The 27,500-nt window shown below is 28.1% G+C and overlaps 1 protein-coding gene across 2 annotated transcripts in view; it reads left to right on the forward strand.

Moving 5' to 3' along the window:
* Positions 1-209: 209 nt before the first annotated feature.
* LOC122497716 (transcription factor kayak) overlaps positions 210-27,500 on the forward strand; it is a 41,879-nt gene continuing 14,588 nt past the window's right edge. The window contains exon 1 of one of the 2 annotated variants that reach the window (XM_043604992.1): positions 210-689. In XM_043604992.1, coding sequence (XP_043460927.1) covers positions 561-689 — 129 coding nt within the window. In that variant the 5' untranslated portion in view covers positions 210-560. Of the gene's footprint in view, positions 690-9,339; positions 9,837-27,500 lie in introns of those variants that run through there. The other variant, XM_043604990.1, reaches the window with a different exon arrangement.

The raw sequence follows: 27,500 nt of genomic DNA on the forward strand, positions 1-27,500 counted from the left end.
CCCTGTCGTATGCTATCTGAAATCGCCACTTTTGTGCATTGGGAATGAAAAATATCGCAAGTAATACGGGAAAATACTGTATTGATGGAAATAAACTAAGAGACCAAGGGTTCGAAAGTTGCTACCTTCGCAGCTTCGCTCGAACCTAGGCGCCCACCGCGTGGTGGGAGATGCCACTTCCCCTTTGTTCCCCTCTCGGGACGCAATCGATGACTGCCTGAGTCATCACTTTGGTTATGCATGCAGCGGCGCAGTCTCAAAAGTTAGCTCAATGTTCTCAACTTGGAGAAAAAAACCCTGACTAATCCAACTTGCACCAACACAAGCCAAACAATACAGAAAACTTGTGGAATCTTGTGGAATCTTCTACTCACTCGGGTATTGCATTATACTTTGATCGCTAACGAATTCGCTGATTTCTACTTGAGGTGTGTGTTATGTGTTCCGTTAGCAATTTCATTAGACATACGGATTTACTAATCTCGAGTGAGTGAATACCCCTCACAATAAGTGCAACAATATCTGCAGTTTTGTCTCATTCAAGTTGTAAGAACTTCATCATGAAATTGGAAGTATCAGACATTCTCTACGACAGTTCAAGTGTCTCCAGTGATAGTGGAACTTCACAAAGCTCTCGGGTCAGCCATGACTTTCTGTCCGCTATCGTTAATTCGGCCCCAACAAATAATGTGAGTACAAATTTATATTTTGGTTAATCTCCTTTATTTCATTTCTATACGTTTATCTCACTGTTGTCATCTAGAAACGACTTGCAAAAGCAAAATTAAAAATAAACTATATGTATATATAAACATTGCTTTCTCATATCAGGATTTGTTTTTCTTTAAAACACGTAAACTGCAATTATCACGAAATTAATTGTTCGATATAGATAAATGGAAAGATAAAAAATTTATTATTTTTAATGAATTTGAAATATTGTTTATAATATTTGTTCTTATAATCCTGACTTCTTCTGTTCAGACCTTGGTAAATTTTATATGCAAAATGTCTTTTTATAGACATAGGATCTTTGAATAAGACAATTTAACAGGTTGCATTTTGTTTAATTATAAGATGGCATTAGATATCTAAATTATCGACATTTTGTTTGTTTTTGTAAAAAAAATTGTCAAAACTTTCTTTTAAAATTAGAAATCTAATAATTTTCCTTTCAATTTTCAAATTGGATAGGAAAATAATAAAACGAATGCATTCCAACAAGTTATTTTTAATAAAAATTTAACTCCAACGTTTCGAAATCTAAATTACTTCCTCATCAGGGAATCTATCAAAAATAATGCACTACTTATTTGTTATTGTTTTTATTTTTTTTACTATATTCATTATTATAATAATGATTTATTTCCTTTTTTTGGTATGTTTATTTACAATTATATTCTTTTAATCTTATGTTTATTTTTCTACTCTTAACTTTATATTTTTTCATGTTTATTTATTTAGTACATAGACGGACTTTTGTACATTAGTATTGATAAAAACTAAATTCATTTACAAGAAGGTGAAAAAATAACATAAAATATGCAAAAAATAATAAATCTATTTTTGAAATTTTTTTTCTAAATATTGTAATTACTTTTTTGATTTTTTAATATTTTCATTGTAAATATATTATTTTTTATAGTCTCCCTAATAAGAAAATTTCTTTGATTTTAAAACGTTTTGGAAATTTTTTTTTAAAAAGCACTGGTTGAAATAATCCAAAAATTTTAAAAATAATCCACACTAACACTTAACTGTTTGAAATTGAATAAATCTCAATTTTAACTTAAAACGAAAAGTAATTAATTTGTTCAATTTTTGTTTATTCTATATAAAATTGTTTTCCATTTTTTTATTATTAAAATTAACTTTCTTTTTAAGTATTGGCTTTAACATAATTTTGTGGCTGAAAAGTAAACATTATATTGTACATTTGCCATTGGAGTCACGAAGTGAAAATCACTGTGTGCTGATAGTTTGCGTTTTCCTATCTTGAGATGTTTTTTTGTCACGAACTCTAACTGATTGTACTTTATTCACACTTTGTGGAATAAGCACGTGCACCATGTGCTACAAGGGGACAAAGAAACAAGAAAAAGGAGTTTTATTATGACTCATAGAACTTTGCAGCTGAACGCTCAACTCCGAAGTAATAATCAAAAGAATAATTTTACAATATATGTTTCTCCAAATATCTTTAACTACATTCATTCAAGTTTAAGCTTGAAAATTACAATGCATGCGAGATTCACTATTTTGAAAATTTAATCTTCAATATTTGTTTATTGTCTTACATTTTCCCATTACACATTGAGGGAAAAAGTCCAATTAAATTGTCAAATTAATTAAAACCTACACGGAGAGACCGAGATTACTAATTTTTGTATAAAATCACACTAGAATTTACTATTTTCACATTGCAACCACCGGAAATAAGGGGACTTTTTGTATTTTTTACTATTTTCTACACTAAGTCACTTATCCCGACAAATGTTCACCAAATTAGCAAAGTTTCTTACTATTTCGTCCAATAGTTCCAAATAACTGTAGTAAACTCAGAAGCATTGTGTACGTAAAATTACTACAGTCGTTTGTAAATGCAGAAAGAAAGAATGAAAGAAAAAATACGGATTTTTGTCGCCGGTTTCCCGTCAATTCTTGACTAATGGAGACAAACTGGAAGGATTTTTACATACACAGACACACACACACACACACACACTTATATATTTGTTGGATAAATATTTGAAGACACACACATGTTTATTTCACTTATATGTATAGACGCGGTTAATTAATACACTAATACACAACTGCACGCACGACAACGAATTTCGCTGAAAGTATACATCTTTGTTTCCTTATATATTGAATGATGAAAATTTACAGCACTTACGAGAAAGCAGTTTACTTTTAACAACATTATTATAAGACATAGTTCTTGGGACAGGAATAAATGCAAAATTTATTAATTTATAATGGTCAATTTCTGAGATAACGAACGACCTACGTTTCACTTTATATTTAATTATTGTAGATAATATCCAAATTTATTTTACATACGCGAAACATAGTCACTGTCAATGATCGGATGGCATTGGCTCATTTACGGAGATTGACGAAGTTAGCAACCAATAGAAATGCAGGCGCCATATGACTGCACTCGCTAGCCACACTTGCTCACCAAAAATTACTACAGTGGATAGTAGGTTTTAGTGGAAAATGTTTACATTTGTCAGATTTTGTCTAATTAAATTAGAGAAAACTATAATCAATTTTTGCTACATTTACAACTCTTACACAAAATATTAAAACTTGCTATTTCAATGTAGCAAATTTATCTATTTCTTTTGTAAATTTATCTAATTCTGTAGCACATTATGCTAAAAGTCCCCTTATTTCCGGTCATTGCAACCATTTTTAGTAATTTTTACGAATGTGGGTCTCTCCGTGTACTTTATTTGATACGATAAAAATGTTTTAAATTTTCATTTAAAAGTAATTATTAAATCGTTTAATCAAATTATTAGGCTATTTAATTAAGAAATACTATCGATTTGATTATTATATATTCAATAAATTGACTATATTAATTAAACATTCCATAAAGCACAATATTTTTCAAGAAGTTAGCGAGTTTTTGCATTGAAAAAATTCTGAATACTTGGCTGTTTCAATTAAATGACATCTAAGCAGCTTTAACATATTTTTATATAAGATATTTATCTTAAAGGACATTTTAAGCAGAAATGTTATTAGAGTAATGGTTTTAATGGCAAAGATTAAAAAAAAATCTCCAAATGTGTTTATATATTTTTTATGCTGAACCAAATTCATAAATTATAAAGGAGTTTCAACTTATTTGTAAGTCCTTTATAATTTGTGAATCCAATATTTTTCTTTAGAGAAAGGAAATAAAGTACTTGATCGTTTCATCTGTAACTTTAAAATAAAATAAGTGACTGAAAGTATGACTAATGCAGGATAAAGATTTGCCAACATTATGACTCATCTCTGCATCAAATCTTAGAAAAAGTTTCAAGCCTAATATCATTTTACGGCCAAGGGTTTCTGTCCCTAAAACTTTTTTCTAACCTTTTATTCTGTTTCTTAGCTACCTGCAGGTAACAGGACTCGAACCAGTAAAAGTCTTTAAAAATATGGACTTTACGGACCAAAAATGAAAAATTACGGACCAATTGCTGACAAAAATATAACCAGTCCGAGTCAAATAAGAGAACATTTTACTTAAAACTATAAATTAAATTTTTCATAACTATAGAACATGAAGATATCAATAACGATTTCTTCATGATTTATAGGTAATAATTAAAGATGATCGAGTGATGATAAATTCATTATCAATTGAGCTCCCGCGTCCAATAACTCGATCTGCGCTTGAACTGAAAAATTCAAGCCAGTCAAGCCGGCAGAAAATGGAAAAAAATAAAAGTCGGAATTTTTAATTTTAAAACATACTACCATATAGAGCATAAAAATGCCCAACTTTTTTGTCTTTGAAATTTTTCTGTAGAACTTTTATTTTTAATAATAATGGACAAAAACTGAATTTTTTTTATTCTTCAATTTCATTGAATTTCAAAACATAAATCGACTTTTCTCAAACAAATCTTAATGAAATTAATTAAAAATTGATATACTTACTTATCAGGGTCTACCGAAGACGATGAAGTGATTGAAACATTAAAAAAAGTTTATTGAAAAATTATTTGTTAATATAAATACAGACCTGTCAATAAATACGTTTTCTCAACTTTGACGAGAAAAAGTGTGCGGTGAACTTTCGAGTTGACACAACTTCCAGTGAGACATTTGTTTATTAACATGTGAAGAAGTTTTTTGGAAATTTTTATTTAAATCGGATGAAAAATAAAGAAGATACATAATGTTTAAAAAAATATGCGTCGTGCGGTGTTTTGACATTTCGACGCAAGAGGAGAAAACTATTGGAAACTAACAGTGGTCGCCTTTTAAAAATGGCTGCTTGAACGTAAACGTAATTTCAAAAGGATTTTTCTCCTAATTTGGACAGTTATTGCAAAATAGAAAAAAACCAGTTATCCTGAAAATTTGCTTTTTCATTTGTACACAAGAAATTGAAAATCCAATATAATACACGACGTTAGGAAGTAAAATATGAGAATTAGATATGCCCATTAGGTGCTGCCCTCTGGTGGTAATTTTATGCATCGCGCATTTGTTTAACTTTTACCTATTTTTCTTCCTGTCGTTGTAAATCTAAATAAATCTTTTACTGCCTATCATATTATAAATGTATAGAATTGTTTTTATTTTAAATATAATACATGAATAAACTTATTTTTAAATAAATCAACAGAAAATAGCAATAGTTTCCAATAGTTTTCTCCTCTTGCGTCGAAATGTCAAAACACCGCACGACGCATATTTTTTTAAACATTATGTATCTTCTTTATTTTTCATCCGATTTAAATAAAAATTTCCAAAAAACTTCTTCACATGTTAATAAACAAATGTCTCACTGGAAGTTGTGTCAACTCGAAAGTTCACCGCACACTTTTTCTCGTCAAAGTTGAGAAAACGTATTTATTGACAGGTCTGTATTTATATTAACAAATAATTTTTCAATAAACTTTTTTTAATGTTTCAATCACTTCATCGTCTTCGGTAGACCCTGATAAGTAAGTATATCAATTTTTAATTAATTTCATTAAGATTTGTTTGAGAAAAGTCGATTTATGTTTTGAAATTCAATGAAATTGAAGAATAAAAAAAATTCAGTTTTTGTCCATTATTATTAAAAATAAAAGTTCTACAGAAAAATTTCAAAGACAAAAAAGTTGGGCATTTTTATGCTCTATACGGTAGTATGTTTTAAAATTAAAAATTCCGACTTTTATTTTTTTCCATTTTCTGCCGGCTTGACTGGCTTGAATTTTTCAGTTCAAGCGCAGATCGAGTTATTGGACGCGGGTGCTCAATTCAATCATTATTTTAAAGAATTTTTAACCAATATTCTTCTTAAAATCGATTATTTTTAATAATTTTTGAAAAAGTTGTTTGACAATGTTCAGATTCTTCAATTAAATATATATATTAAAAAATAAAAAACTTCAAATAATATAAAAAAAATCCGCAATTAAACTTTCTCAAAAAAAATTAATTCCACAGAATTTTTAGTTAAAAATATGAATAATTCAAATTTTCAAAGATTTTAATCTGAAACCTTTTCAAAATTCAATTATTTCTAAAAATTTACACTTTTATGCTTTTAATATTCAATTATAATCTAAAATTTTAACTGAAATGCATTTTTAAATAAATTTTTATGAGAAAATTCCACTAGAATTTAATTATTTAAAAAAAACAATTTATGTATTGAATAATTGCATGTTTCTTAAAATTGAATTCTCATAAAGAATTGTATCAATACATTTTTAAATAATTGAATTCTTTTAAACGAATTTTAATAAAATATTTAAGAATAATTACATTTTTTCGAGGAATTTGATTAAAATTTGTATTAAAAATAATTGAATTCCTGTAAAAATTTTATTATTTATGAAAGTAATTGAATGATAGCAAAGAAATTTATAAAAAAAAATTTGTAAATAATGAAATTCCTGTGAAATTTTTATTATTTTTTGAAAATAATTAAAGGTTTGTGTAGAATTTTATTAAATTGTTTTTTAAATAATTAAATTCTTTTGGAAAATTTTATTAGAATAGTAGATACCTATTAAAAATCATTGAATTGAGGAAAATTTTTGAAAATAATCGAAATTTTGACAAGAATTTTATTTAAATTTTTGAAAATAATTGAATTGAGGAGAAGAATTTAATTATTTTTAAAGATAATTGAAATTTTGATGAGAATTTAAAAAAAAAATTTAACCTAATTGAATTTTTGCGAAGGATTTTATTAGTTTTGAAAATAATTTAATTCCTACAATCATTTGTATTAACTTCTCTAAAATTATCCAAATTATATCGTACAATTTACGGACTTTACCATGACTGCCACACAACCTGGAAAACCTGGAAATAGCATGGAAATTGAAAATGGATATGGAAAACCTAGAAATAGCATGGAATTTGAACGAATTTCTGGAATTTTTTTGGGTTAATGAAAGATATTAAGAAAAATTCCATTCAACATGTTTTTTTTCTTTAAAAATGTTAACATGCAATTTTCCTTTTCCATGTTATCTTCTCTTTAAATTAATTTTTTTTTTAATTATTGACTGAAACTGTGAAAAATGTTGTTAAGATTGTTCTAAAAAAAGGATTTTATATCTTTATTAGTATTACGATTGTCAAAATTTTTTGTTACTAGTTGCTTTTTGTTCAAGATTTTGAACAAAGTTTAAAGATAAAAATTATTTAATTTAGACATGACTTCAATGTTCTAATTATGGCTGATTCTTCTGAAAGTGACATTTTTGATATCTCGATTAATTTTATAGAATCTACTCTCTAATAATATTATTAACCATTTTTATAGTAAAAAATTTATAATTTATAAGAGAACTAAATTTTTATGGTTTTTTTCAAACTCTTAAAAATTTTTTAAAAATAGTGTTAAAAAATACAATGTTTTTCTATCATTATGTGCATTTTAAAAATTTTTGTACCTCCGTTTTATATGTGATAAAAATGTTTAAATTTTGTTTTCAGTTTAAGTTAAAATTACTTCACGATGATTAATGATGTTTTTATACATTAAAAATATTATAAAAAAATGTGAATGCACATTAAAATAAAGTTAATGGTCTGATGTTTAATTTTTCTATATAATATTTATAAAAAATTCTTACTTTTGAGTATGAAATAAAGTAGTTTCAATAGAAAAAACCATATAATTTAAAAAAAATAAATTGAAAAATCGAATATCAAAAGTATCACTTTCAGAAAAATAAACATAAAAATGCCTGTGATTTTAACTGTTTAAGAGAACATTAATTTATAACTACATAATAATGAATATTGTTAACACTGTTTTGTAAAATACTTGTTTTTTCATCACAAATAATTCCTAAATTTGAACCTGGAATTTTTAATATTTTTAACCTGGAAAACCTGGAAAAAGCCTGGAATTTTGAAATCTAGATTTTGTGGCAACCATGTTTACGGACCTTTCTTCAAAAAAACGGACTTTTACGGACTTCAAGGAAAGTTACGGACATTTACGGAATTTGCGGACCTAGTTCGAGCCCTGCTTGGAGAAAGAAGAAAATTTTTATAATATTCAAACACTACTACTTGATATGAATTAGGGACAGTTGGGGTAAATGCTAGAAATTTTTTGGGATAAATACAAACAGTCTGATATTATTAATTTAATTTTGCAAAGGGCACAAATCGAAATTTCTTTCAGTTACAGTATTAATAACAATTATAAAGAAGAATATGAATTTTTAATTTGTTTTTATTTAAATATGAGAAATAAACTTTCAAAAAATTGCCGGTGAATCGATTATGCTTTACTTTTTCTACTTACACTGGAACCTCGATTATTCGAACCTGTTTTCCACAGTAAAAAGAAATTCTTATTTTAAGAACTATCTGAAATTAAACAACTCTTGAAAGTAATGGCAGTCTTAATTTAAACACGACTTGAGTGAAAATAAGGACAGGCAATTTGAATTTTCAGTTTTACCTTTTAAATTAAATATACAACTGCTGATTTTTAACGTGATTGCCTTAAATTCAGCACATTACACACGACATTAGTTCGGATAATCGAGGTCACGCTGTATTTACAAAAGCAGACCCTAAAAGACATAACTCTGTATCGGCCAAGATTCGAAGTTTCAAGTTTTCAAATGCAGATTGTCAGATTTGTTGAATTCATTTCCTTAATTTGGAATCAGTGATGTATAAATCATGTTAATACGTGTGACGTCAGTTCGCCACACAGCCTATAGTACAGAATCTGCGGCAATTAAGTGCTTCGAATGGCCCTGAGTAAAAGGAGTGTTTAGTACGATATGAATTAAAATTTTCATAACTACAAGTTCTGTGAACCAATATAGAAATTATAAAATAAGTATAGTGATCAGGAATTTACACTTCCGTCGTATTTCCGTCGCATACGACTAATAAAAGATTGAATTTCAGAGAAAAATTAATTAATTCTTAATTCCATGAATTTGACACAGTATATGTGGTTTGGTGGTAGCAAGTATGTACAAGCAGTCAAGTTGCAGTGAATGCGTTGATTGGTCAAACAGTATCGTGCGAATCGGCTATCAAGATGGCGATGACGTCATTCGGAACTCTAGAGAAAGTAGTGGGGACTTATTGTCAAGTTCTTCTGTATAGTTTCCCACTACCTAGTCACGTTAGTCAGTAATGAGCTCAGTGCAGTTCCTTCAGTTAATACTTTAACGTCGCCAGTAAAACAGCGAGTAAATCCTTTTTCTGCAATCTTTCGCTTTTTTAGTTTTAGTGAAACTGAGTAGTGTAAATAAATATTTACACACGTCAACACTCGTCAAATCAGACTGATTTTCAAATAAACGAAAATCAATTCAACAAGTGTTAAAGTGAAATTATCGACTATCGATAAAATTATCCAGCAGTTCACAACCTTAGTGACTGAACCTTATGACCTGTCCTGTCATAATTAGCAGGTACTTTTTTTTAACTTTTTTTTGTTTCATCAACAAGTGAATATCGCCAGTTGTCGAAAAACAATTATGCAACGTGTGCCTAACGTAGGATTTTATGAAAACGTCATCGAGGAGCATAACTATACAATGTTTACTATGTATCCTCCTGGGGGTAATTCCAACGATTCTTGGCAACTAACGAAGGAAGAAAAAAATATGGTAAGAATAAGAAACAATTTCAAGTAACTTTGTCAAAAATTTTCAATAGTTAGGAGTCATATTATTTTTAGAATTTAAAATCTCTTTATTTTGTCCCAGGAAAACCATGAGAATGGAAAAGTCGTCTACGTAAAAAAATAAATGCTTATATACTTAGAATAAGTAAAATTCAACTTTTTCATAGGTGAAATTTCACTTATTTTAAGTGTGTATACACATATTTTTTGCGTGGAAGACTTTTGAAACATAAATAAGTGAATGTGCACTTACTCAGATAGAGTACAAAATAATTGTTTTTTTCATTACTTTTCACAGTTCTGAATAAATTTCACATTGTATATTTGTATAGGTTTTGTTGTTTAACAAAAACTTTAATGATTCATGAACGAAGAATGTCCCACATATCAAACTTTTTATCACTTTGTGTTCAAGATAAGAAACCTTAAAAAACAGTAAAAATTCGTTCTGATGAATTAATTTATTTTAAGAAAAGTTAAAAGCTGATTGCTTAGTGCGAATAATTTGTTTTCATAAAATCCGCAGATGGAGAGTAATAATTATCAATAATTATTGTAAGAGGGACGGATAAAGAATAAATGTAAACCATTATTTCTAAGACAGTAGCTCGAGACCTCGCTCTAGACAAAAGAAAAGTTGGTTATAATTCCGACTTTAGTTGATAAACTGTCAAATGTTAGGATCTCACCTTTTGGCTTGTGACCCATTCCACTCTTATACTTGCTGCTGTCGCGTCCAATCAACCCTATAACTGCAACTTAAACCCTGTAATTGGTGAGTTAACGAGCGTTAACTCTAAGCTTCCTGTCAGATTTAAGAATCTTCTTTCATCATTTCATTTCATGGGGGTTGCGACCTTCTCTCGTTTTCTAAAACACATACTTCACTTAGGGTCATTTATATAATCTCGTGAGAACTGGATTACGTCTGAGGCCTTAATAAATTATTTACTTCTTCCTTTAATAACTTGGAGAAAAATAATTGCTACCTCGAAAAGAACAAATATCGTTTTTCGGTTCAGAAAAGAGTTTCTTGTAAGAAACGCCAAATTTGTTGCTTTATATTTTTATCGTAGAGGTAATTTTTTCATTTGAAGAAATTTTCATCTTATTGCATCATCCTCAGCAATATCTGTCACGTATATTGTCTATGGTACGATAATACCTAATTTTCTTATCAGTTATTGTTAAAAATACTTGATGACGATATATTGTTTTCAAACAGCAAGTTAAAACACTTAACATCACTTTTTAAAGTAAAAATTTAATAAATAGAAATTATAGTTTTTCGTTATTATTATAGAGGTTGATGAGAAATTTACTTTAAGTTTTGTATACTTGAAATATATTCCTCAACCATGACGCAGTGTTACAACTTACATATATATATAGAAACACTAACATTGTCAGACGTTTTACAGTCTTATTTGGTCATAGCCAAGAATATCGAAAGTGTTTTCTTAAACAAACCGACAAAAATATTTTTCTTTGTCACAGGTGTGCCTATTATTTACCACATGCTCATGACAGAAGCCTTGTACGAACTTGCAGGTGCTCACTCTTAGAAAGAGGAAAGACCTATGACAAATCTGTAGTTCATTTCAAAATTAAAAGCATACCAATTTCTCTCGCAAAAAGTTACAAAACCTTATTTATATAGTGAGCACAGTTTTCTGAAATGTATCAAATAGTATCAATTGTATCAATTTTAAAAATCATGCAATTATTCAATAATTGTTTTTTTTGTATTTAAATAATTGAATTCTAGTAGAATTTTCTCATAAGAATTGATTTAAAAATGGATTTCAGTTAAAATTTTAAATTATAATTGAATATTAAGAACATTAAAGTGTATAAATTCTTAGAAATAATTGAATTTTCAAAAGGTTTCAGATTAAAATCTTTGAAAATTTGAAATTTTCATATTTTTAATTAACAATTCTATGGAGTTAATTTTTTTTGAGATGGTTTAATTGTGGATTTTTTTAATATTATTTAAAGTTCTTATTTTCTAAATATATATTTAAATAAAGAAATTACGAATAATTGAAATTTCGTAAAATTGAATTGTAAAGAAATGAATTTAAAAATTCTTAAAGAACTTTTTCAAAAATTATTAAAAATAATCGATTTTAAGAAGAATATTGGTTAAAAATTCTTGAAAATAATAATTGAATCGATAATGATTTTATCACTCGATCATCTTTAATTAATATAAAGAAATCGATCACTCCGAGTCGAAGACTCAGAGTTATGGATATTTTCATGTTTTATAGTTGTGAAAAATTTAATTTATAGTTTTAAGTAAAATGTTCTCTTATTTGACTCGGACTGGTTATATTTTTGTCAGCAATTGGTCCGTAATTTTTCATTTTTGGTCCGTAAAGTCCGTATTTTTAAATACTTTCACTAGTTCGAGCCCTGAAATATTTAAAACGTATTTTTTCTTAGTATACAAGAATGATTATTAGATTTTTAATTTTTTCTGGAGATACGTTTAAAAAAATTATTTATAAGGGTTGTGAATCCCGTAATTTTTTTTCTGGTTAGTGTTATTTTTTTAAGCTTCAGCTTTTTTAAACTTTAATTTCTGATAATAGCGAAATTTATACCAACTGATTTTGGACACCAGATTCGTGTTCATCACGAAACTTGTTTCGGAAACACCTTGTCCCATCCATTCTTCTGAAATAATGCAGGCTTGTGTATTTAATACTCACACAATTATGCTGAAAAAAATGTATTTTTGATACTGTCATAATTATAGCTAATTCTAACATAATGTATTGGTGGATATTGTACAGACTATGTTGCTGTTTCAGCCATACACAGTGTTATCTACACGGAAAAAACTGCTATGGTTGTGGCAACTACAATTTAAATGTTGCAAGAGATAGTGTTGTAATAACCATAAGTGTTGTTGTCTTAAATATTTTTTTGTTTTCCCAAGAAAATGATGTTGTTGTGGGAACAACATGGTTCTAGTTGAAGTGATATAGTTGCCAAAACCACAACTATGGTCACTCCAGCGTTTGTATGTTGTTGTGGGAACAACATAGCCTTACTTGCAGTAATGTCAGTGACGGATCCAAGGTCATTTCTGAATCATGGGGGTCAGAAACCCCTGGAGTCAGGAATATAAATTATATATGTATATATAAATTATATAATTATACAATTAATTAATTTTAACTAATAATTCAAATTTAATATTTTCTATCGTTAATTTCAGAAAAATAGAATGAAAAGACGAAATTTGATTTTAACACTGGGACTAATAATATTTCTTACAGCCCTATTGGGTTTTCCCCAAAACTGTAACAGACGCTTCGGATGTACCTGAGCTCTAAAGTGACAAACTACATAGTCCTGTTGAAGGCGTCAAATCGTTTGTATGTCAAATGCTAAGTGCTGAATGTATTTATTTTATTTCCGTTGTTTAAGTTAAAAGTGTCTTTAAAGTTACAAAAATAAAGAAAGATGACTTCGTTAATAAATAGTAAGTAAACAAATATATTTTATACAAATGAAACATGATTAAAATCAATTTAAACATAAATAACATAAAATAATATGGCTTCATGGATTTTCAGAAATGGGTTACTCCATCTCCTGTCATCCTTCATCATGTTGGCAGTAGTTCATTACACGCAATTGTTAAATATACTATTCAAATATTTATTATATTTTTGATAAGTGCGATTTTAATTTAGATTTAGTATTCATTATATTATGTTTTGTTATAAAACATTTTGTTTAATATTAATAAATAAATGATTTTAAAAATTAAATGTTTTAACAATGTTTATTAACTTTATAACCCCAAGTATATACAACACTATCATTGTTGCTATGTCAACTATATTGTAATTAACGACAACTACTTTATCTGATTGTCTAAGAAATTCTAAAGATTTTAATACAGAGAAAGAACGATATTCTAAATTTAAGAATATAATCTTGACTCCTATTAAAGTATATTTTCTATGTTTTTTATTCTTAAAGTTAGAATATAATACTATTAAAATAGAAAAAGTTTCTTAAAATAAGAAAATTTTTTATTTTAATAATATTATATTTCTTACTTTAAGAATAAATACATAAAAAAATATACTTACACACGGAAAAAATCTTAGGTGACGTGCCGTTCCAAGTAGACGGAAAATGTACGAATGCGATACGACTTTAGTTTGGAGGAGCTGCATTTCCAACTTGGGCGTGCTGAACGCCCAAGATGCGGCTATTGCAGTCCCAAGGTTTTGAGTCTCAAATCTTGGGTGTTCAGCGCCACCGACATGGGAACGTAGATTTCCCGAATTGAGAACGTAGCACATCCAAACTATAGTTCCCCCACTTTCCGACGATTGGGATTGCACGTCACCCAAGATTTTTTCCGTGCATAGGAGCTAAGATTATATCCTTAAACCTAGAATATAGTTTTTTCAATGTAGCAATACTATAGTATAGACCGATTCTGACAACAACATTATGAGTTACCTCAACCATATAAAATGATTCTAACAACAACAATAATCAGTTGCTACAACAACAAAATGTGATTTTGAGAACAAACTGTTTAGTTGCCTTAACCACTCAGAACGACACTGACAACTACACTCTGCTGTTGGGTCAACCACACAAAACGATTTTGATAGCAAGACTGTGTGGTTGTCCCAACAACACGACTTGATTCCAACAACTACATTAATGCATAAAGTTCAATGTTGTTGTGACAACCACAAATGTAGTTGTCCCGTATTTTACAATTTATTGTGGTTGTGGCAACCATATTTATGGATACCACAAACATAAGACTTAGGTATTAACTATATTTCATTAAAAAAGATTGAATGATCTTCTATAAAATCTATTTATATTTTGTCAGAGAATTTTATAAAAAGTACTATAAAAATATTCAATTTCTAGAATTTATAAGAAAATTATGAATTTTGTTGTCCAACGTAACAGACTTAGAAAAAGAAAATATTAAATTTAATTTTAAATTCTTTCTATTTCTAACAATAATTAAACAAAATATAATTTTAATTAAGTTTGTCAAAAAAAATTCAAAGAGAAAAAATTTCACATCTTATAAAATAGTGAAAAATAAATCAATTTAAAATATTTTTTGCAATAATATTATAACAAAACAAATAAGAATTATTAAAAATTTGAACTAATTAGAACAAAAGTGATACGAAATTTATAAAAATTAATTTTTGAATAATAAGTAAAGTAAATAAAAATAAATAAAATTTCTTTTCTTAGAAAATAAATTTTAAGAAACCGTATTTTTCATTAATATCAATTAGTTTTTTTACAATATTATTCATAAGCAAATTTTTCTATATTTTAGAATATTAAATTATTATTATTATAGATCGAATTTTCAAAAGTTTCAAATTGAAGTTTTAGAAAAGTTGAATTTTAAAAGATTTTAACTAAAAATTCTGAATAAGTTAGTTTTTAAAAATATTTTTATTCACATTTTTTCAAATTAGTTATGTTTTTAAATATGTAATATTTAATTAAAAAATTTTCAAATTATTCAAAATTTCATGAAATTGTCTTGTAAGCAAGTGGATTTTAGAAATATTTTAGTTATTTCTAGAATATAATTGAAGCGTTTTGTGCAGAAACAGCATAAGTCCATAATTCGAAATTGTTCAGGAATCAATAAAAACTGTTTTTCTCGTAAATGTTAAGATTTTTTTTAATTCGGCTTTTTGCATTATATTCTATTAACCTATAAGTTAAAAAATTTAATATGATTAATTAATTAATTATCTACTTAATATAAAAAATTAAAAAATAAATTAACATTTGGACTTGTGCTGTTTCTGCACAAAATGATATTTTAATTATTTTTTTTAAGGGTTTAGAGTTTAGTCACTTATGTAATATTTTACCAGATTGATAAGCTTCATTTAAAGATAAATTTTTAATAAAAAAGTGATTTTCGAAAAAAATGGACTTATGCGGTTTCTGCACAAAACGCTTTAATTGAATTGAAATTTTGAAAATAATTTTTAATAAGTTACAGTAGGGGAGAGTGGTCCTAAGTTGGCCGTGGGCCTAAGTTGGCCACCCTGCATTTCTCAGAGATGGTATACTGGACGAATCTATAATTTTGTGGTATGATATATTGATAAACCATGATATAATTTATGGACCTAATTATAATCTAAGATTCTTCTACGCATTGTGAGGACAATAATATTGTTTTTGACCAAAAAAATTTGATTTTTCTTGTTTTTTCGAGAGCAGCTACAAGAGATAAATAATTAAAAATTTCTAAATAAGTGTGTGCGCTAGTTCCTTTATTTAATGTTGTAATAAGAGGTTCTGTTGATTTTTTAAATAAATTTTTTTTATTAGCGTAATAATTTGAAACTTGTAAAAATCTACAGTGGTCCTAAGTTGGCCACCTATTGTTTTTGTTTGTTTTTATTTATGTTTTATTTCTTTTTTGTGTTTTTTATCACGAGAAAGACCGTAAAAGTGTAACGTAGAAATTAAACAAAGACAAAAAACAAAAAAAAATGGTTTAAAAAACATTAGAAAAAATGAAGTACAAAAACGCCTGTCTCTACAGCCATCCACCACTGTAAATAAATGAAATAAAATATTGCTTCATTTTCTAAACAAAAATAGTTAAATAATGCGTTTTTATTCTCCTAAATGTATCAAATTTGTAAAATTTCTGCGTAATTGAAAAGAATATGCATTTCTTCCTTATACTCAAGCGAAAAAAAGTGGTGGCCAACTTAGGACCAGGGGGTGGCCAACTTAGGACCGCTATTTCTGAAATGTCCAAAATGCAGCTTTTCACGATTTATTGTATTAAGACTACAAAAGTCATTCTATAACGTTCTAAATACCACAAAATTATAGCAAAACGATCTCTGAACACTAATATATACTTGCCGAAGTGATTAAATTTCATTTTGTTACTATTTTCGACCAATTTGCTTAGGCGGCCAACTTAGGACCACTCTCCCCTATCAATTCTTAAAATTATTCAAATTTAAAGGATTTGAAATTTGAATTTTTTTTTGAAATTTGAATACCTACTATATGGAAAAATAATGGATAATAATTAAATATTTATTTCAAAAAATCTATTTAAGTTCAAAATTATTTTTAGGATTTGGGAAAAAGTCAAAGTTTTGTCTAAAAATCAGGAAATTCTTTCAATCTTTCATGGAATAATTTATTTTCAGAGTTATTATTTATGACCGGGAAATGACCGTGATTTTTTTTTACAAAAAAAGTGGCCACTCTGCAATACTGTATTTGAAAAATACCAATACTGTATGTTTACAGGCTTCACAGTCTGTCCCCTATTTCCCTAAAAGTCCCCTTTTTCTAATTTTGGCCCCTAAACGTACCCTATTTTGAAAATTTTCCCTAAATTTCCCCTATTTTTCTCTTTTATCTTTTAATGATGAATTCATAATAAATTTAGCAATGTGCCGTTGAAACTTTCAATTGGAAACTTTCGTTTTAAAAGTTTAAAATCTTTAAATTTATGATCGATGAAATTTTGCATGAAATTTATAAAATTTTTAAGGTTAGTATTCTGGTGAAGTCAAGTCTCAATTACGTTTAGAAGTTGGTTGTATTTGTGAGCATTTTAAATTCTTATAATCTGCACAAACTTGTTATGACATACATTACAGTACCGGCCAAAATTGTGAGTCCACCCATTTTCAAGGGAATGAAACAAATTATTTAACATAAAATTTATGAAAACTAAAATTTTTTTCGGTACACGTTTTGAAAGATGATAAAATTTTGAAAAGAATAAGACTTTACAGAAGTCATTTGGCCACTATTTTATTTAGATATTTTTAAAAGAATCGTCGTTTTCAATGTTTTACAAAAATTTAAATAACTTCTAAAATAATGAACGCTTTTTAATTATCTTAAGCTTATTTTAAAGGTTATTTTCTGCAGAATAAGAATTACTTATCTGTAATCTTTTTTAGAATAAGCAGGACGTCAGAGTTAGACAAAGTAATTCAAGAAATTTGAAATAATTTTTTTGTACTAAAAACCCCTATTTTTTAATTTTTAGTCCCCTATTTCCCCTAAAATATTTTTTAGAGGCATTGTGAAGCCTGTGTGAAGTCCTAACCATACTCGTATGTCAGAAATAACAATCTCATTTTTTTCAGTGTAATAATTAATTTTAAATTTCTCTTGTGTAATTGAATATACATTTTTATTTTACAAATCATTCTGAATTTATTGTTTTGGTAGAAAGCAATGTTTATACGTTAAATTAAATTTGTGAAGGCGGTTTAATAACTGATCGTTTTTTAATATATTCAGAAACGTGCTGAGATTTACTATTTTTGATTTGCTTTAGTAGAATCCCGCTTATCCGACCTTCGCTTATCCGAGCTTCCGGGTTATCCGAGGCACCTATTGCGTTCTGACCAATCCGCATTATCCGAGGTGCAGCTCGGATAATACGAAAAGTGCCGTGGCTTATGAACACATAAACTTGTTATAACACGATTTGTGTGCTCTACGGTTGCGAGTTTTGTGTGCATATTTCATTCTTCCATTCAAAATACATAAAAAATTATTAAAATTTTCAAATTCTTTATTTCATTCGTGTTATCCGAGTTTTCGCTTATCCGAGGTGCCCCTTCCCCACATTACCTCGGATAAGCGGGATTCTACTGTACTTTTAAAACCCACATGTGTTTAGCATGAAATTGTAAACTTACCTTTATTCGATTTGAAATAAGTATGTACATAAATCAGGAAGAATAAGCCCTAAGCAGAACAAAGAGCAACGCAAGCATGCGAGTTACTGTCTTATTCTGCTTTGGGCTGTAGACTACAGGAGACCAATGTCTTAAGTTTGTACTTTATGAAAGTCGTGTACTATTTTGTCGGAAGTTCATACTTCTGAATCTTTCCGTGTGTAACGCAATGGTCAAAGAAACCCTGAAAAGTTGCAAAACTATGAACTTCTGACATAAAATTCACACTAAATTCGTCTCCTGCAGATTTATTTTTCACAGTGTTGTGTCCATCTGAGAGCGCATGTATTGAAATAACATTTTGATAAAATCATTTTAGAATATTATTGTACGATACACAAATAGTATTCTAACGATAAGTACCTATGAAATTAAAAATTTAATAATTTACAGACTTATAAAAAAATACCTTATACAAAAATTATAAACGAAATGTCCAGCTTGAGGCCCTCTCTTTATAATATATTTTGATAAATTATTAATTTATTAAGAATGAATGAAAAGAATGAATTCTGCTTTTAAATTTTTTGAATATGGAAATACCTAAATAAGTATTTATTCTTTATTATAATTGCGTCGACTTTCTGTCATCGATACAAGGAATACTGTGTACTTTCAGACTTAAAAGGAGGTCAGTTTCTTTTTAAAAAAACAGGCTGACGTCAACGTACTTTCCCCCGGGAAAAACCAACTTTCAATTAGGAAACAAATTAATAAATTTAAAAATCAAGAAATTATTCAACTTGATTATCACATTCTCATTCGAATCTATTGTAAAAATTTAAAAATCCCCCGAGTAAGCAATTTTAACAGAATACCATTACTAATTAAAAATGGTAACATCTTCCATATATTATTATTAAAGTGCCTTCTGTTTAAATGGATAACACATCTATATATTCTTATGGGTCCCTCTTTCATAACTATGGATCACTCAGCCATGTTTCTCTTATTGCCTCAACCATAAACATCCAGCCATTACATACATCTTATACGCATATATTTATCAATATAATATGATATCCATTATATCTGGATGTGTCAACTATTCCTTTCTTTCTTTATAAAGGTAGAAGATTGTTAATTATAACTTCTATCAGTTGAAAATTCTGTTCATTCGGTGGCCTCATATTCTGTTGAGTAAATTTTTTACTACGTAAGAATACACGTTAATTTAAACTCAAAATTTTTAAATTCAGTTACATGAAAATTCTGTCTAATAAACTTTCTAACATTGTACGTATACTTATGCTTGAGATAAGCGAAAAATGTTTTTGCATCTATGTGCAATTGAACCTTAACAAAGAAGAAGGAATATTTCAGATCAGTTACCGAAAACTTATGATCCAAGACGAAAATGAATATATGTTTTTGAATAAAACAGAGATCTTGAATTTTTAAATTATTGTAATAGCAGCACATAAAATAAGTTTGTCCAAGTGCAAGAGTGCGTCGGAAATACCACGCGCATTGCGTCAGCACAGAAGAATTCATGGCTCCAACACAACGGTCCATGAATTTATAAGACGTGTGCCAGAAGTTGTGTGAAAAGAGGTGATCAACTTTGTTAATTTGCGAAAGAAAAGGTTTTCGCAGGCTCTGTTGACTGGATCGACCTAAGTGCCTCGAATTTTTCCAACACATAAATTAAGACAACGTCTGTTTAATTCAAATTACATAATCACCCACGTGAAAAATTGGTTGAAATGGTTGATGACTCAAGCAATGCACAAGAGTGTCACACCAGTGGCTTATGAACTACTCAAGAATGGCTTAAACAAATTACAAAGTACAAATTTCCCAGTATATTTGCTGATTTTAATTCCCTGGAAGTAACGGGAAATGCACTATCTTTATTTTACTTGACTGAATTTTTGATACAGAAAATTTTTATTTAACCGAATACAATCAGAATTTTTTTTAAATTGTATGATTGGTAAATTTTTAAATTCGTGCATATATTTTTTGCCTTAATTATTCTTCGTACTTTTTAATATTTCAATAAAATGAAAGTTAGGCGTTGGAATAATTTTACTAATAGCAGGACTCGAACTCGGTCCGTAAAGTCCGTAAATTGTACGATATAATTTGGACAATTTTAGAGAAATTACAAATGATTGTAGGAATTCAATTATTTTCAAAAGTAATAAAATTCTTCGCAAAAATTCAATTATGTTAAAAAGTTTTTAAAAATTCTCGTCAAAATTTCAATTATCTTTAGAAATAATTATATTCTTCTCCGAAATATAAATTATTTTTAAAAATTTTAATAACATTCTTGGCAAAATTTCAATTAATTGCGGATTTTTTTTATATTATTTGAAGTTTTTATTTTCTAATATAGGGTAAACCAGACAGTAGTCGGACACTTTTCAATTTTGAATAGCTATAAAACTGTATGAGATAAAAATATTTTGTTTGTTGCTAATTATTTCTAGGGTTATCATAAACAAATCTAAGCTTTTGTAATTAAAAAAACATTTTTTGTACGGTTTATGAAAGCTGTTTTAAGTGGCCGATTACTGTCGGATTCTTACTTGTTTATTTACTAATTTTTTTAACGAATAAAAATTTTTTTTCATAAACATGATTGGTTTAATAGTTTTGTGTGATCGTAAGAAACAACATCACATGAAAGAATTTGAAAAAAAATATGAATTGCACTTTTAAAACAGTGTTAATTAAAAAGATTGCTTCAGGTGGCCGACTACTGTCGGATTCTTACTTTTTTTTGTAAATTTTTTTAACAAATAAGAAATTTTTTTTTGTAAACATGATTGGAATACTAGTTTTGTAGGATCATCAGGAACAATCACACATGGAAGAAATTTTAAGGAAATTTTAATTGTAATTTTTAAACAGTATTCATTAAAAAGATTTGCTTAAGTGGCCGACTATACTGTCTGGTTTACCCTATATTTAATTAAAGAATGTACGAATAATTGAAATTTCGTAAACTTGAATATTATAAACAAATGGATTTGAAAATTGTCAAAGAACTTTTTCGAAAATTATTAAAAATAATCGATTTTAAGAAGAATTTTAGTTAAAAATTCTTGAAAATAATATTTGAATTGATAATGATTTTATCACTCGGCCATCTTTAATTATTATAAAACATGATGTTTCATTTTTTATAGTTATGAAAAATTTAATTTATAGTTTCAAGTAAAATGTTCATTTATTTTACTCGGACTGGTTATATTTTTGTCAGTAATTTGTGAAATTCTGTTATATGAAAATTCGTTCAAATAAAAATTACTTTTATCAAAGATTCGGTTATGCAGAAATTTTGTTAAATAATAATTGTACATAGTAAAATTTGAATAAATTAATTTTTCTCTCATTTTCCTTCGTTTGAATTTATTAAAATTTGGAACAAAACGTCTCTCAGTGTATGTCTGATAATAGATTATTCGCATTTAGATGTGTTGACTATTCATTATTATTATTAGTTAATAGATTTACATAGCCTTTTTGAAAATTGAAAATCTTGCAAGTAAATTAAACTTTGCTCAATTGTCAAAGTTCCCTTCTACTGTCGCAGTCGAACAATAATGTACGAGCTAGGGTTTAACGATAAAATTCGAAATTTATAAAATAATGTCAGTTTATTGATGTGGATTCTTTTATTGTTTTAAACATGATTTGCAGTAAATCGTACATGGTACAGCACGACTCGGGAGTTTGAAACGATTTTAATAAACACGCCTCCCGGACATTGCTGCGAGCTGTGAAGGTCGTCACACAACTGGACTGGACTTCACCTAGAAATTGTCGCAAGTTCTGCTACTGAGAATCTCCCACTCGAATGGACGATGCGACGTCACTTATTTGAAGCCATATGCTATATCCTGAAATCAATAAACTATGTAGTGTACTTGACAACTGCTTCACTACAAAAATGTTAGTGATGGCCCTGCATTGTGAAATGGAATGCGGGCAATTTCAAATTTTCCAAAGAGCCTCCTTGTTTCCGGAATATCCCTCTTATAGCATCTGACTCACTGTTTCTTGACAATGACTTCATAGAAAACGTTCGTCAATGCAAAACAATAGAGGTTCAAGTCTCGGAAAATATTTTATTTTATTTCATTTCATACATATATACAAATGCTATTATTAGTACTATATCTATAATACAGTCTTGGACATTTTTCAACTTTTTTAAAAACAATGAAATCTGAGTGATGCGTTGATTGCACATTATATATGTGTATATACTCACCGCTTTGTTACCATTGAAACACTAGACGCTTTACTTTACACTGAAACAATGCCTTTGTGTTAGTCACTGTTAAACTCTTGGTAATATCTTGGACGACCTTATTTTCTGTTAGTCGCGGATTTATCAAATATTTGCTTGTCTTAAGTTTTGTTCTAGTCCCAGAACCTCTTCTTTTATATATACCAAAAACGTTTCATTTATAGGTGTCCTAACATTTTTTAAAAGTTATGGTCAAAAAAAAGGTTTTTTCTGTTTTTTAAAACGTATAAGAAAGAAATAGTTAGTATTTCTTAATCTGGCACATATACATGTTTAAACTTTTCCCCTCTCTAATGAGTATTAATCTTCTATAAATTAATTAGAAGAATTTTAATTTCCTTTATAAATTAGGCCTCTAAATTTGTAACAGAAAATTGCGAAAACTTGGTCATTGTAACAAGTTTTATGTTAATTCGATGATTTTAAAGACAGAATATCTGATATTTAGAATATTGAAAATCTAAAATTGGATTCGTATAATCAGCGATCCCAAAACCCCTCGAGCAACAAATTTCAGATAAATGTGTTGGTTCTAAAAAATAGTTCACTATATTGGATTCACGATATTGTACTTTTAAAAATATCAGGCATTACAGTTGGTCCCCTTTTGTCCTCTTATTTTAATTTTTTCACCTTTTTGACGATTTGTCACCTTTTTCCCCTTTTTTGCTGATTTGTTCCCTTTTTCACCTTTTTCTAATAAAAAATAAACAAGTTTTTCTTTTTTTGAAATCTTTTTCAAAGTGTAATCATAAAATTTAGACTCTGATTTAGATTATTAACACCACAACATAATATAAATATGTCTTTTTATGTAAATGATTTAAATAATATAGAAATCGTAAAGAGTTTTATAAATTATAAGGTGGTTCATTCAACAAAATGCAGACCTTTAGAAAAATAATTAATTAACATTCAAATAATTACAATATTATTATTAATAGTTTTTTCTAAAAAAACAAAAATTCTAATACAAAACCTTCAATTTTTTCCATTTCTGACAATAATTTCTCTTTAAATAACTTAATTCTTGAAGAACTATCATAAAATTATAACTTAGAAATTATTTAATGTATAATTTTATTTATACATTTCAAAATTAATTGAATTTTAAAATAGTTGCGTTTACAATTTTCATAAATAGATAAACTTGAAAAGATTTTAATTTTAAATTTTATAAAATTAAAATTGAAATTCATCATTTTCAATTGAAATGAAAAATGTAAATGAATTTTGAAAAAGTTTCAAATTGAAATTTTTGAAAATCGAAATTTTTCATATTTTTAACTAACAATTCTGTAGAATTATTTTTTTTTAAAGTTTAATTGAAATTATTCGAATTCGGTCAGGTTTTATATTAATATTCTCATAAATTGTTGAATTTCAAAAAGATTTGAATTTGAATGTTTTGAAAATCTTAATTCCTATGGAAAAATAATAATGATTATTTTTTTGAAAAAAAAGTTATTGCTGTTTTCGAATAATTTTACAGTTAAAGAAATTCGTAAATAAATGTAATAGAACATTTTTTTGAGTATCTAATCATTTTTAGAGATTCATTCATCATTTTTAGATTAATTTTTTGTGAATCGCAGATTATTCTTTAGGGAAAAAGTGAAAATTTTGTCTGGAAATCAGGGAAAAGTCAGGGAAAAATAAAATTAAATTTTTGTGCCAACTCTGATTAAAATCGAATCATTTTTAAAAAAATTTATAAAAGCTATATGATAAAAAATTTGAATTATATATGCAATTTGTATAAGGAAATAAATTTTTATCCCCTTTTTAAGGAAAAAAATTCCCCTTTTTACCTTTTTTGAGGAAAAAGGGTACTGTGATGCCTGAAATATGATTTTAAAAATATATATTACGCAAAACGTTAGAATAGTAATTTTAACATCGTTTTCACTCTATTACATTACAACGCCAAATACGAACAATATTTTTTGCATGTCATAGTGAAGGCATTAAGGTAAATGAAACGTTCAATTTATGAAATCGTTAATGAAAATAAGGAGTATAGTTGAATTGTAGTTGTTTAATTATGAGTTTTTGTCAGTTGGAGTACCTAATGAGGATTGATATTAGGTGCTGTTGCTGTGTCTTGGCGCGCTTCCGACAAGCCCCGAGCGGTGCCGAAGTCGGCCGAGCTTGAGACATCGACCATGCGGTTGGCATTGTCCATGATCCAACAACTCGTGGTATCGTTGATGACAGAAGCCGAGAAGCGTTTGTCTGTCAGTGTCAGTTCGACCGTCGTCAACTGTGGTTGTACTATAGCAGTCGGATAATCTTTGTTTCGATTGTTGCCTCGGCCCCCAACTGACGGTCACTGAATCCAACTGCTCGCAAGGTCGTGAGAGTAGTGCGCTGATCTGCCCGCGAGTGACGACAGAAAAGACACAATCAAATCCGTTGCTTTCGCGATTCCCATTAAAGACCATTTCGCACAGACACTCAAAGGAAACTCGAGCGATTGCGGTTGACACGAGCCTTACTTGTTCAAGGATATTCAGTAAATTGCCCTCGAGGTGAGTCCTTGTCAAGCAACAATTTTCTGCGCTTCTAAAGCCGAGTAGAGAGGAGAAGAGCCATAAGAATATGCGTAATTGTAATTCCTATTTAGGTCAAACAAGACGTAGTAAAAGTGGAATTTCAAGAACGCATTAGATCAAAACATTATTTCCATTCTAATCGTCTTGAACCGATTCTCTTTCGCGGGAACTAAACTAACTCGTCGTGTCCCCTCTCTTCTCTCTTGTTGTCGTAACTTTAAACCATCTCTCTTATCACTTTTCTTTTCCTCCGAATTCCTCCTTTAAACGTTTCTCTTGTCTTCAGGAATAACGAGAAGCGATCGTGATTCCAGGAAAATTTATTTCCATTTCAATCATTGGTAATATTTATTTTATGGGACGAGTGTAGACTCGTGCCAACTTGAATGTTGCTATGAAATAGAAAAAGCAAGCATTTTTTACGGGAGTTTTTAAATAAACCCAGACTTGTTGTTTCATCTAAACATCTTGTTTTGAAAATTATGTTGTCATCTGAAAAAAAACTAAGAGAATCATTCTACTATGCGCACACTAATACACCACTTTAGAGATGTTATTTTACTTAATTGCAACTGGTTTTTTACTCACTTTATTATTTACCACTGCATCTTCACCAACGAAAATTCAATTATGATTGCGTCATTCGCATTTATTACTATTATGTTGATAAAAATGTTCATTTTCCTTACATTTTAAAATTTCAATTAAAATTTTCAATCTTTTAAACGTGTTACTTGCTTGTTAATTATTTTTCTCGATACTTTTGCCATTAAATTATGTAGCTCGTTAAAGTTTTAAGTTATTAGATGCTTCTTTATTCCAAGAATATTTCTTATTCTCGATGGACAATTTTTGTTTTGTGAAATAATATTTCTGGAATTTAGAAATTTAAGCATGTCTGTAAATTTTTAATTCAAAAATTATGTTTATTAGTAATTGGGATACCTCTCTATTTGTTTTTGCTTTACAAGTAAAAAATAAATTTACTTTTAAGAGTTTCAATTAATGTTCGAGTAAATAAGTCTTTTTTTAATTCACTAACAGTAAAGAATTATAAAAATGTCTACTTATCAATAAGCACGTTAACGAGTAGTGAAGACTTCTTTGTCAAGAAAGGCAGGAAAGTTAGTGACTCTTCTCAGCTGTGCAGTGTTGCCAGTTAAAATTTTTTCAATTCTCCACAATATTGGAGTAGTGTGTTTCTCCCCCTCGCTAGGAACTTCTAAATTTACCCCTTACATTTTATTTTATCTTTACACCTATTTATATCAATTTCTAAATCTACCTTTTGTTCATATTTTATCTTATTTATTTTTAAACATTTCTCGTGAATATTTTTCTTTAAATTTTATTATAATATTTTATTGATAAAAGACACAACTGGTTTTGAAGAAGAGATTTTATTAATTATTTTTCTTTTCATTATTTCTATTCAACGCCCTATGATTCTCATTATATTTAAAAACTTAATTAACCTATGTTCTTTGCATAACAATATCAGAACTGCTGAAAGTCTAGGAATAATTGAAAAGTCAATAGTCTTCTTGAGAAAAACTTAAAACTATGGTAGTTTTTCTTTAAAAATACCTATCTTCAAAATAAATTCTTCCTATTGCTTTAAAAAATCGTAGGTAACTAACCAAACCTTATCTGCTGTGTGTGCTTGGTAAAGAAAACTAAATATTAAACATTTTACATTGACTTTAGTAGGATGAGAGGTGAAGACACTGCATTATTTTTATGACATTTGGAGAATACTAATCCATTTGTTATAAATTTTATTTGTTGTTGTTCAATTGTGAATAGTAAATACTGAATAATGAAACAAAGAATTAAGAATAACGAAAGAAATATAAATTTATTCCTTTTTTATATGTCAAGTTTTACAAATGAAGTATAATTTTAGAAGAGTGGGGTTTTCCAAATGGCGAAGGGTAAAGAACCATTTCAGAAGTAGAGTGTGACTCATCTAAAATCACGTCAATTCTGTTAAATATTGTGTACTTTAAAGATATTATTAAGTAGTATACCTATATAAAAACTGG

Source organism: Leptopilina heterotoma, unplaced genomic scaffold, assembly GCF_015476425.1.
Source record: "Leptopilina heterotoma isolate Lh14 unplaced genomic scaffold, ASM1547642v1 Lhet_135, whole genome shotgun sequence".
NCBI classification, from domain to species: Eukaryota; Metazoa; Arthropoda; class Insecta; order Hymenoptera; family Figitidae; genus Leptopilina; species Leptopilina heterotoma.